Here is a 12687-nt window from a genome sequence, read left to right as displayed (position 1 = left end):
GTGAGGGGGGGGGGAGGATGGTGAAGTCTGAGACAGCTCCCTCCCTGCATTACTAGTGAGAGGCTGGCTTCACAGACAGGGGGGAGCTGCCTGACCCTCACTCCTGACTTCCCCCATGTCCCAGCTAGTGAATGGTGTGTGGGTGAGGGGGGGGGGGGGAGGAGGATGGTGAAGTCTGAGACAGCTCCCTCCCTGCATTACTAGTGAGAGGCTGGCTTCACAGACAGGGGGGAGCTGCCTGACCCTCACTCCTGACTTCCCCCATGTCCCAGCTAGTGAATGGTGTGTGGGTGAGGGGGGGGGGGAGGATGGTGAAGTCTGAGACAGCTCCCTCCCTGCATTACTAGTGAGAGGCTGGCTTCACAGACAGGGGGGAGCTGCCTGACCCTCACTCCTGACTTCCCCCATGTCCCAGCTAGTGAATGGTGTGTGGGTGAGGGGGGGGGGGGGATGAGGATGGTGAAGTCTGAGACAGCTCCCTCCCTGCATTACTAGTGAGAGGCTGGCTTCACAGACAGGGGGGAGCTGCCTGACCCTCACTCCTGACTTCCCCCATGTCCCAGCTAGTGAATGGTGTGTGGGTGAGGGGGGGGGGGAGGATGGTGAAGTCTGAGACAGCTCCCTCCCTGCATTACTAGTGAGAGGCTGGCTTCACAGACAGGGGGGAGCTGCCTGACCCTCACTCAAGCAGAGAAGCCCTTCTTACAAAGCTGAGCTAGTGAGTTAAGTAGGAGGAAAAGTAAACATACTTGTGCCAGTGTGGCTACTTAAAAAATTCACTTACCAACAATCAATTACATATATTTGAACTGTGTACAGTTCCAGCCAGGACCACCTTTCTAAAATGCACAGTGATTGGCAAATTCAACATGCACGTGTCTGCTAACAAAAATAATAAACAAAGAAGTTCTAGTCACGTGAGTGCTGATCATCACATGTCAAGCTTCCAACTGTTTCCATTTCACATCCCCCCAACCATTACCTCAGTGGTAACCTTGGTAACATCAATAGATAAGAGCACAGCCAGCCAATAGGAATACATATTCATTCCTAAGTGACCTTTACTGACCTGGGAAGTGTGAACACTTTGTTTCATTTTCTGTTGGTGTTCCTGAGTTTCCAGTTCCATTTCCCATCCCCCCAACCATCACCTCAGTGGTAACCTTGGTAACATCAATAGATAAGAGGGCTGCCAGCCAATAGGAACACATATTCATTCCTAACTGACCTTCAGTGACCTGGAAAGTGTCTATTTGTATCATTTTGAGTTAGTGCGCACTAATCGGAAAAAACGATTTTTAACGATTTTTCAACGAAATAATCGTGCCAAACACGATTTTCTTCTCCTGCCACACGATTTCTATTGTTAAGACGATATGGAAAACGATTCACATCTCTAATGTATATATATATCAAAACATTGTCAAAATATATACAGAGTGCTTGTAATAAAACAATGACACACTTGCAGTAGAGCTGGACGTCAAGAAAGATACTTTGGGGCAGATTTTAAAAGAAGCACGCGTGGCGCACATGTACTCCCAATTTTATAACATGCACGCGCAGGCACTCTCGTTATAAAATCAGGGGTCGGCGCGCGCAAGGGGGTGCATAATTGAGCACCTTGCACGCGCCGAGCCGCGCTGCCTTCCCCCGTTCCCTACCCTCCCCACCTTCCCCTACCTCCCCCGCCCTTTCCCCCCTATCTTTTCCTTTGCTTTTTTTTAAATCTCCAAACTTACTTCAGCTCCTGTGCCAGGAGCCTGACCCCCACCCCGCCCCTTTTTGCAAGCCCCGGGACTTACACGCGTCCCGGGGCTTTATGCGCGTCGCTGGGCCTTTTTAAAATAGGCCCGGCGTGCGTAACCCTTTTAAAATGCGGCCTTTTGTGAATTGCAAATGAGTCGCATGGAAGACACCTCCATTAAAAAAGGGATACAGTTGAATCACAGTCCACAAGAAAGGATACTCTGTAATTGTTTCACAGGACTGTTGTTCCAACAATGTTTCTGTAGTCTACTTCGGCTATATTTTGATTTCTCTCCGTCCCTACAAAGGTCTCTGTTTTGCCATCCAGGCTTCCTCTTGGGAAAATATTGTCCATAACTATTCTTGCGTTGATACCATGGATTGTATTTAGTGACGAGAACTTGATCTCTTACTATTGATTCAACTTTGTATGTCGATTTGCCAATTCAGTGTCTCAAGACTTCAACTGTTCTAATTAACAGCTTGCTAAATGCAGCATAATCATCTGTGAATTTCCAATTTCTTCTTAGCGTGTTGGAAACCTTTTCAAGTCTCTTCACTAAATACAGTCCATGGTATTAACGCAAGAATAATTATGAACGATATTTTCCCCTGAGAAAGCCTGGACGGCAAAACAGAGGCTGTCGTGGGGACAGAAACATCACCATTCTTCATAAAACATCAAACAATACAAGCTTCTAGATATGCTTAATACGTAGGGAGCCCGATGCAAATTTAGAAGGGCAGGGGAGAGCGGTCATTGTAGTGGCAGCATGAATTTATTTCGGGGGGGGGGGAGGGGAGCAATTGCCCCGTAGCCCCCTTTCTACTGCCTATAGAGCCAGCTAACACTGAACAACCTTCTTCGTCACACAATCTGATTCCAAAAATACCCCAGGAGAGTGGACACATTTAGAAACTCCCACTGACTGGCCCCATTCAAAATTAAGTGAAGACAATCCTCCTTATCCCTCTCACCCAATTAAAAATTGAGCTGGGGGCCATAACCACTGTGATACCCCACCCCCCCCCAAATCACCCCCAAACCCCTCAAGTGAATCTAGCAAGAGGATTAAATCTTACCTCCTCTTCTAAGCTTCTGTCATGCTTTGACAGTTCTGATGGTAATTCTGAGTGCCTACTGGTAATGTTCATGTATTCACTGCACTGTCAAGAAGGAATAATCCCCATTCAGAACGCAGAGAAAATGGAGTGTGTGGGGAACAGCTTGGGACCCTGGCTCTCTGTTAATTTTAAAATGAAGGGGGAAGAGGAAACTAAGGGAAGGGGAGGGGGTTCTGGACCTGTACTTTTTAAATTTAATTGAGGGATGAGTATATGGGGAGGGGTGTTTTGAAGTGCTGGTCTGCTGGACACATTTATTCTTTTTTAATGTCAGAATGTCAGGAGAAGGAGTTGGCTGGCTGGACTGGTTGGAAGGCAGGGTTGAAAAAACCTCCAAATAAATTATTTGGCACCCTGTTTTTCACTTTTTTAAATACATTGCTGATGGTGATGAATGGTTTATCTTTAAATGTTGGGGGTAATTTTCAAAACCTTTTCCATTCATCAAACTCATTTTATGAGTGTAAATGGCTGTACTAAGATAGCCCAGGGCTCGGTGCATGCAAAAGTGCACACATACTTTCATGTGCTCTGCAGGAAGGTTTGCTGGGGGATGGAGTCACACCTACATGCAGAGGTTTAGAATTTAAAATCAGTGGGGCGGATTTTAAAAGGCCCGCGCACGTAAATCCTTCCGGATTTACGCGCACAAGGCCCTCGCCGCCGGCGCGCATAAAGCCCCGGGACGTGCGTAAGTCCCGGGGTTTTCAAAAAGGGGAGGGAGGGAGCGTGTCCGGGGTGTTCCCGAAACGACGCGGTGTTTCGGGGCGTGCCCGGGGCGTGTCACCGGCCCAGGGGCGTGGTCGAGGCCTCCGGACCAGCCCCCGGGACCGGAGGACGGAGCGGGGCTGGCGGCCGACAGGCGTAACTTTGCCGACAAAGGTAGGGGGGGTTTAGATAGGGCCTGGGGGGTGGGTTAGGTAGGGGAAGGTGGGGGGCGGGCGAAGAAAAGTTCTGTCCGAGGCCACTCCGAAATCGGAGCGGCCTCGGAGGGAACAGGCAGGCCGTGCTGGGCTCGGCGCGCGCAGGTTGCACAAATGTGCACCCCCTTGTGCGCGCCAACCCCGGATTTTATAAGATACGCGCGGCTACGCGCGTATCTTATAAAATCCAGCGTACTTTTGTTCGCGCCTGGTGCGCGATCAAAAGTACGCGATCGCGCAAGTATTTAAAATCTGCCCCTGTGTGTGCAAATTTCTGTGCAAAAGTTAGGAGCACACCTAATTTTGTGTCAGGTCATTTGTGAACATACTCGCTCATTTACATGAGGATTTTCAAAGCAACCTCTTTGTGCTTCACTATTTTTTGATAGGCCTCTTTTACCTACTTCGTGTGTTTGCCAATGACCCCTGCTCATTTTGGCATTTGGTCTTGCATGTCAATATTTATTCTCCCTGTAGGATCTCAGCAGTGTTGAATGAAGGGGAGAAAATTGGAGCAAGAATTGCAAAGGTGATATCAGATATGGTGCAATTGTGGACTGAGCGATGGAGAGATTTTAATTAAAATACATATGCAAAATTGCTCTAACACTGAATACTAACAGGTCCACTTGCATTAGCAATGGACTAGTAATGATAAAATAGAGGACGAGATATGTTATTTACTGTGGCAAAAGGCAAAAATTGCTAATGAGGATTAATTTGTGCTGTGAAAGATAGAATTCAAGTATAGAGAAAAACTGTACATCTGCTGAAAGTATTAGTCTTCTAACAAAATTACCTTGAAGGCAGTTCTGAACTTCCAGTGCTATATCCAGGGCATTAAAGGGCAGAACTGGTTCACTTGCGATCTTCAAAATGATGGCAGCTGTTAGCTAAATAACACCACAAGAAACCATATTAAGAAACATATTAAGAACTATTTGCTCTATCACTTATATTACCTATTGAGGATAACCAAGCCTATGAATATCAATGCAATGTTTATTTCTTGGCAAAAATGTTCATTTGTAAGTGAATCGATGACATAAGCCTTCTGACTTTGAATTTAGACAATGATGCAAGAGGTATCAAGTCTAATTTGATTGCTGTCTTTTACATAATTTTACATAATCAATGAAATGCCTATTCATTACAGTATTTTATAAAAAAAAAAAATAAGTTGAACAACTGTAGGTCTAAGAGTTTCTGCGTTTCAACACTTAATATTAACAAGTATAGGGATATAGAATGGTGTTCAATATTTGTATTTCCTTATCACCAGATAAATGGAAATTGTTATCAAGAATGTCTTTTCAACACTTCTGTGCATAGCAAACAAATATTAGAAAGGTTAGCAGTGAGGAAATAAAAGAAAAATTGGATTCCTTCCACATCTGGTCTTTGGAAAGAGTTCTTGGAATCAGATAATAGCAGCAAATCATTAGTGAAAGTTGTATATTCTAACCATCCTATCATTTTTCTTTCATAGCATTTGGCAAAGAAAATTACAGCCTCTGGGATGCCCAGACAGCAATCAGTGAGAACAGGAAAACTGTTGACACTATCCTGCCTGATCACTGTGCCGATAGTAATTCTGGATTGCATCCCATGGGAGAAGTGTGGCTGGGACATTGGTAAATGAGATAATAATAGTCGCCAGGAAAAAGAAGGAGACATGGTACATGGTAACATCATAACCTACTGTAAAGACAGCAATCGATAATTTCAAAGGATATATATTCTACTATTAGAGGTCATGCTGACATGTATTACTGGTAAAAGTAGCAGAGAGAACCGACATGCAAACTGATACATGCCAACCTTGAAATGATCTTGATAGGGGGATTTGGTAAGAAAAAGAGGGACATGTCTAGATCATTAAATAATGGTAACATTTTTGGCCAGAAAAACAGAAGGCTTTACTAAGCTAATGAGGAAAGACTGCAATACCGGAAGCATACACCTTCATGTAGAACCCAGTGTCAGATCACCAACCATAAAAAAATGACCCTAAAATTTCCATTTTATCAATGAACATTTTTTTTTTTGTTAAGATACTATATTATGGTGGTGGGGAAAGATATTTTCAAGTTCCAGTTTTCTGTTAACAATGTGTCCTAATGGCTCAGTTAAAAAGAAGAATAGAAAAATAAAGGGATAGATATTCAGATTGTAGCCATTTATTAAAGTCGGCTCCGACTCACGCAGGAAGATAGCATTAATCAGATGGACATTGGTCCAATTTACCGAATAAGATAAGTACAGTATTATTTGGCACTTACAACAAATGTGAGTCAGGTTGACCGCTAAGGAGAGTACTCAGTGTGAATCATTGTGCCATGATTAAGGTATAATTTGAAAATTAAAAATATAAAATCATATATAAAAAATAGATAAGAAAAGTAGAGGAGTCCTTGGAAAACAACAAAAAATTTGTTTTGAGCAACCTTTGAAATTAAAAATGGTATGCAACAAAAAGGTTTAACCATTAAGTGGTTATTACACATATAGTGCTACCGCACATCAGAACACATCACAAAGTTTCCCCTGTGTAGTTCTTTGTTGATGATATTGTAGGGTGGGGGAATTGGGTCATAGTTTGTATTTATTAAAGTTAGCCAGATGGGCATATCCGGCTAACTTGGGTTATTCAGCAGTACAGATATGCTACTGAACATCTCCATATTCAGTGCTACTTAGGGCCTCATTTTCTAAAGTATCGCAGGCCTGCAATACTTTAGGGAATGAGGGGCGGGGGGCCAAAACGGGGGGGCGGTCCTGTGCTAGCCGGCAGCGATCGCACCGCGGCGGTGCGATCGCTGCCGGTTTCGCACCCAATAGTGCCACCATAGAAGTTGTAGCAATTGGGCGCGAAATAGGACGAGAAAAGGCCCTTACCTTTTCGTCATCCGCAGCGTCTTCACGGAGTCGGCCCCGGTGATGCCCCGACTCCTCCTCTTCCGGGGCCGACTCCACCCCCATCTTGGTATCGCACGCGATAAGGGACTTTTCACGTACGAAACTTCCCTTATTGCGTGCGATCCGTCTGGTAAATGACCCCCTTTGGCAGATAAGTCTTTTCCATCTAAGTTTAGACTTGCTATTGAGCAGCCTACATTAAGTGTTATTCATTAAAGATTTTTTCCATAGGCTAGAGGATGGAAATGAGAAAAAGAGTGATTGGGGGTAACTTGTTGGTGTGGCAGTTACTACCCTTAACTAATAAGCCTTCATACTGTTGATGCAATTCCATTATTGCTCTCTGCTTTAATGGTAGGGGGAAATGAAGGAAAAAGGTTTCAGACAGCAACCAACAAGGACATTGAATTTTATGGTCTGGGAAAACAAATAAGCATGGGGATACCTTGCTGATGTGGCTGTTACTGCCCTTAACCAATAAGCCTTATACTTGTGATGCGACTCCAACATTGCTCTCTGCTTCAATGGCAAGAGGTAATGGGGAATTGGAATCAGACAGCAACCAACAAGACCCTGACTTTGATGGTTTGGGAAACTAAGTATGGGGGTAACTTGTATGGCACTGCAGATGCTACCATTATAGGTGAGACCTGTATGGCACAGCTGTTGCTATCAAAAGCTTGCTGGGCAGTCTGGATGAACCATTTGGTCCTTTTCTGCCATCATTTCTGTTTCTATATAGGTGCAGAAAGGGAAATGTTCCTTTCTGAATAAAGCTCGTTGTGTCTGAAGTATACTTATGGAACTGACCTCAAACTATACAGTTCTTCAACCATCTCAGGTGCAACTGCATCCTCTCACCTACTTATAATTGACCCCCCTCCCCCCCATGCCCATCCCTACCTCTGTCCCATATTTCTTGCCATTTGTAAGAAACAGCCAGACATTCAAAAAGAAGATCTTTATTAGATGGCTATGGCAGCAGCATAGTTCACCAAATGCACCCTATCATAATGCTACAGCAAAGTAGCATCACTGGGGGATGTATGGCTGTCAAAGCCTCATCCCTGAAGTTGTCCTGCAATTGAATCCTGACTTAGGCCTAGATTTATCAGAGAGAGAGAGAGAGAGAGCATTATTGTGGCATTAGGGCCCTAATGCGATTTGATAAATGAACCCCAAATTTCTCTGTGGTGCAAAAATGTCCTGTGCCATAAAAGAGCAGGTGTCATTCATTAGGCATGCCAACACAATTTTGGGTGATGCGTTAGGCCAATTCTGGCCGTCATAGCCGAAAACTTGACAGGCAACTCATCTCACTGTCATCCACTGAAGCAACGTATGAGCAAGAATACCATGCTTTTTGTTATTCTTTACCCAGCCAACTTTCAAGAATTGAATATGTCTTGCACCTCAGGTCATGGTCAATAGGGATGAGCATTCATTTGCAACGAAATAGGAAATAGAGATGATATTTCCTATTTCATTACGTTTCGAGGGCGACGAAACGAAAAGAAAACCCACAAATTTCGTGTGGTTTTCTTATCGTATTGGGGGGGGAGAAAGGGCACATTTAAAAAAAACCAAACAAACCCAAACCCACCCCAACCCTTCACATTTAACTAATTGCAACCCCCCACCATCCTGACCCCCCAAGACTTGCCCTACACCCCCAAGACTTACCGAAAGTCTGTGGTGGTCCAGTGGGATCCCAGGAGCAAGCCTCCCCTCTTGGGCCCTCGGCTGCAACTAATCAAAATGGTGCCAATCAGAGCCATTTGTCGGCCCCTGTCACATGGTAGGAGGAATGGATGGCCCACACCATTTTTTAAGATGGTGCAGGCCATCCATTGCTCCTACCATGTGACAGAGGCCAGCAAATGGCACCGATAGCCCTGTCACATGGTAAGGGCAAAGGGCCATCGGTGCCATTTTGATTAGTGGCATTTGATGGCCTGAGAGAGAGAGATCACTCTCGGGACCCCGCTGGACCACCAGGGACTTTCGGTAAGTCTTGGGGGGTCAGTCAGGCTTGGGGGGTCGGGAGGGTGGGAGGTTGCAATTAATTAAATTTGAAGGGTTGGGGGTTGGGTTGTTTTTTTTTTTTTTTTTTAACAACCCCCCATTGTAATTCAGTACATTGGAAGGGTTGGGGTTTCATGCTTCGGTTCGGGGTCAGATGAAATAAAATTGGCCCGAACCGCAGGAAAACAAAATTTCCCGTGGCGGGCTGATAACGAAAACCAAACTGAAAGGTTTGGCCGAATCACATCTCTAATGGTCAACCCCAGCCAGAAGGCCACGGTAATGTCACCTCACTTGCCATGGGCATCCCAATTTTGAAATATATGTATGCAAATACATAGAAACATAGAAATGATGGCAGAAGAAGACCAAATGGCCCATCCAAACTGCCCAGCAAGCTTTCACACTTATTTTATTTTCTCATACTTATCTGTTACTCTTGGCCCTTATTAGTAACTTTTTATTCCACCCCTGCCATTGATGTAGAGAGCAGTGCTGGAGCTGCATCTAAGTGAAGTATCAAGCTTAATTGGTTAGGGGCAGTAACCGTCGCAATAAGCAAGCTACTCCCATGCTTATTTGTTTACTCAGCCTGTGCAATTCAGTCCTTGTTGGTTGTTGTCTGAATATAAATCCTCTTTTCACCCGGGGCAAGATGGCTGCCACATAGAAAGACATAGGTTACTCGGATCCCAGGAAGTCTAAAAGAAACTTGCCTTTTCTTCATGATTTATTTCCTCAAAAATGCCTCACACAAAACATAAGGCTAAGCTACGTGAAATTATTACCTCTACACCAACTTCTTCGTATAGACAACCCAGAATCGAGGAGTCCTTTGGGAGAGCCATGCAACAGGTACCAGTAGGAGGGGCCGCGGGAGAGCTCACTGGAGGGCAGCCAATGAACTCCAGGCCTGACGAAACATCCCTCAGTCCCGGAGCGCCAACTATCCCACCTCCCCCAACAGACCATGGAGATATGGGAGCGGTATACCGAGGAACGCTGACGGAACAACAACTACCCCCAAGGAACTCGATACCCCAGAGAAGCAATGCCAGAGAGCTGCTTTGGAGAGCCCATTGTTTCAGGGCTCTGGGGTTTTGAGCGAAGAGGGAACGCGATCGGCGGTGGAGAGGCGACCTTCGGAGGTAGGGAGAGAAAAGTCCGAATTACAATGCCTCTGCATTTGGAAACGCCAGAGAAAATAATATTAGAGTTAATTTGGAAGGCAATTACAGCTTTAAATAAAAATGTTACAGATCTGACTAATACTGTTAAAGAAAATTTAAGGAAAGCTCAAAACTAGGAGGATAGGATTACACAGACTGAGGTAAAGCTGAAAGAAATTGATGAGCAAGTAAAAAAAGTGCAATGTGAGTTAATAAAATCTGATCCCAATATGAAAAGGAAAATGGACTTTTTTGAAAATGAATTAAGGAGACCTAATTTAAGGTTCCTTAATTTTCCTAGGACCAAATGGATTTCCTCTAAAAATCTTTTTAAAAGTTACTTCCTAGATATATTGGGATTCACTGAAGCAACAATCCCAACTGTGTCAAAAATTCTATATATACCATCAAAATCAGATATCAGAGATCAAGATCAGGAGCCAAGTGATATTCTTTCAGAAATAATAGAGAAATCTTTTGAAACCAATGTAGAAACAAGAGCGACCTTATTGGTGACATTTACTCGGGTATCGAACAGAGATATGATATTGCAATTATATTTCCGGAAACAACTAGTTCAATTTTATGGGAAACAAATTAGAATATTTCCAGACATAACAAAAACGATGCAAGAAAAGAGAAAACTTTTTCTGCGTATGAAAAGTGAAGTAACAGCAAGAGGAGCAAAATTCTACCTGAGATTCCCATGCAGATGCTTAATTATTTTTCAAAATAATAGACATGTTTTTTCTGAAGTGGATCAGTTAAGACAGTATTTGGACTCACACTCCTAAGAAACCTTTAGTGGCAGGCATGAATTGCGCGCACCGGGCCGAGTGCTGTGCCGGTGCGCGATCCCCCGGCCGCTGTGCCGGAGTCCTTGGCCATGCCTCCCGGACCGCCCCGGATCACCCAACTGTGCCCCTAGACTGTCTGCCCCACCTCGCCCCCTGCTCGCCCATTCAGAACTCGAAGCCGGGCCTTTTGAAAATAGGCCCAGTGCGCGTAACCCCTCTACGCGCGTAAATCCTCCTGGATTTATGTGCATAGGGCTTTGAAAATCTGCCCCTATATGATTTGTTTCACTGAATACTGGAAAGTTGCAGTCCATAATTGGTCAACAAACCTAGATCATTTCCTAAAGCTTGAGAGAACCCAAGGCATGCTTATGGGAAAGCCACAGTGAAACCTTATTCTTGGGTGGAAGCAAAGGGCCTGTCTTACTAAGGCTTTTTTCCCATTCCGTGACTCTGGGAAAAATGCTTAGTAAATGAGGGCCTGAGTGAGAGTGAGATGCTTCCAGTATGTCTCAGCAGGACACCAGGGAATAGCCGGGAAACACAGTATCTGAAAACCATGACAGAAATCATGCAGCATAACAATCTTTTGAAGTAGGAATAATACTGTTTTATATGTTATACCACAAATAAACCAGCAGATTGCATGTTAGCCTAGCTGTATATTAAAATGTGCACTTGACTATGCTATAGAGTCTCTATGGAACACCACTCATGGAAAGTGATACCGCATTTAACATTGTTTCTATTGATTTCAAGGGATGTGCATTCATTTTGATTTTAGGTTTGTTCCAAATAAAATGAAACAAAAATATACTATCCAAAATTTTCAGATATATTTTGTTCTTACAATATTTTTTTTTTTTTAATTTAAAGAAAAAAAAAAAAAACAAAGGGAGCGTCCCTGGGCCCTTTACTTCCTCTAACTCCTTACCAATAACCTGAAGCTGGGATCTCTCTGGGCTGAGCTGACCAAGCCCAGCCAGGGCCTTCCTGGGCCCATCATTCTCTCTGCCCTCCCACAAGATGGGTCTGGGCCTCCTCCACTTACCCTTACCATGGGAGTCTTCATCCTAGAAAGGGGCAGGAGCAATCCCTTTTTGATCCTGCCCCACTGGCTTTGCTTTAAAAAATGGTGCCAGCCAGTGTTGAGGCCAAGGCCAAGTTTGACATCAACAAAATGGTGCTGGATCTCGGGGCTGGTTGGTATCATTTTGCTGTATGCCATATAAACATATGGACATATATACCAAAATGCTGCCAGCCATCCCTTAGATGGAGCATTTTCTTGGCATCAAACCTGACGTTTGTCTCAGGGCTGGCTGGTGTTATTTTTTTAAGAGGAAGCCAATGGGCAGGAGTCATTGGGGATTGCTCCTGCCCTTTCTGGATGAAGACCCCCGCAGAAGGGGGTAAGTAGGGGCCAGGGGAGACACTGACCCCAGCTATTTGATAAGAGGTGGGAGCCAAGGGATTGAGAGAGTAACTGGCTGAGATTGGCTTAGCCTAACCAGGGGGAGCCATCTTCACACCTAGAATTATTTGCGGGAGTGGCGGGTGTAGGGGATCCAGGGAGGTCCTGGAACCTGAGGTAGTGGCAGAGTCCTCAGGGCAACATCCCATTTTGAATCTTTTATTTGTAGTGTTTATTTTGGTTTTGAAAATGAAGCAAACCAAAATAAACATTAAACACATTAAAAAATGATATAAAAATATCCCCTGAAACGAAAAATGAACCAAAACATTTTCTCCCTGCATATTTTTATTGATTTCAGAACCTTGGAATGCTGTAAATTATGACACTGTAAAGGATGGTGCTAGCAGTACAATACTATAGAAGAGAATATAGAAGAATAAAAAAAAAACATTCTTTATTCAAGAGACAACCAACAATATCCTAATCAAGAAAAAGCAGTGTACAATAAGTAAAATTCCAAAGTTGCAAGATAAACAAAAATAGGTTTACCCAGAAATACAACC

At 44.1% G+C, this 12687-nt stretch overlaps 1 protein-coding gene across 1 annotated transcript in view; it reads right to left on the bottom strand.

The window, feature by feature from the left end:
* LOC115082265 (inactive N-acetylated-alpha-linked acidic dipeptidase-like protein 2) overlaps positions 1–11920 on the bottom strand; it is a 100601-nt gene extending 88681 nt beyond the window's left edge. The window contains exons 1-2 of the mRNA XM_029586510.1: positions 11759–11920; positions 4597–4690 (exon numbers count right to left, since the gene is read on the bottom strand). Of these exons, the coding sequence (XP_029442370.1) occupies positions 4597–4690; positions 11759–11920 (256 nt within the window). The remainder of the gene's footprint in view (positions 1–4596; positions 4691–11758) is intronic.
* Between the last annotated feature and the right edge of the window lie 767 nt (positions 11921–12687).

Source organism: Rhinatrema bivittatum, unplaced genomic scaffold, assembly GCF_901001135.1.
Source record: "Rhinatrema bivittatum unplaced genomic scaffold, aRhiBiv1.1, whole genome shotgun sequence".
NCBI lineage: Eukaryota > Metazoa > Chordata > Amphibia > Gymnophiona > Rhinatrematidae > Rhinatrema > Rhinatrema bivittatum.
The sequence above is the reverse complement of the archived record's forward strand: the minus strand, read 5'-3'. Positions and strand labels throughout refer to the sequence as shown.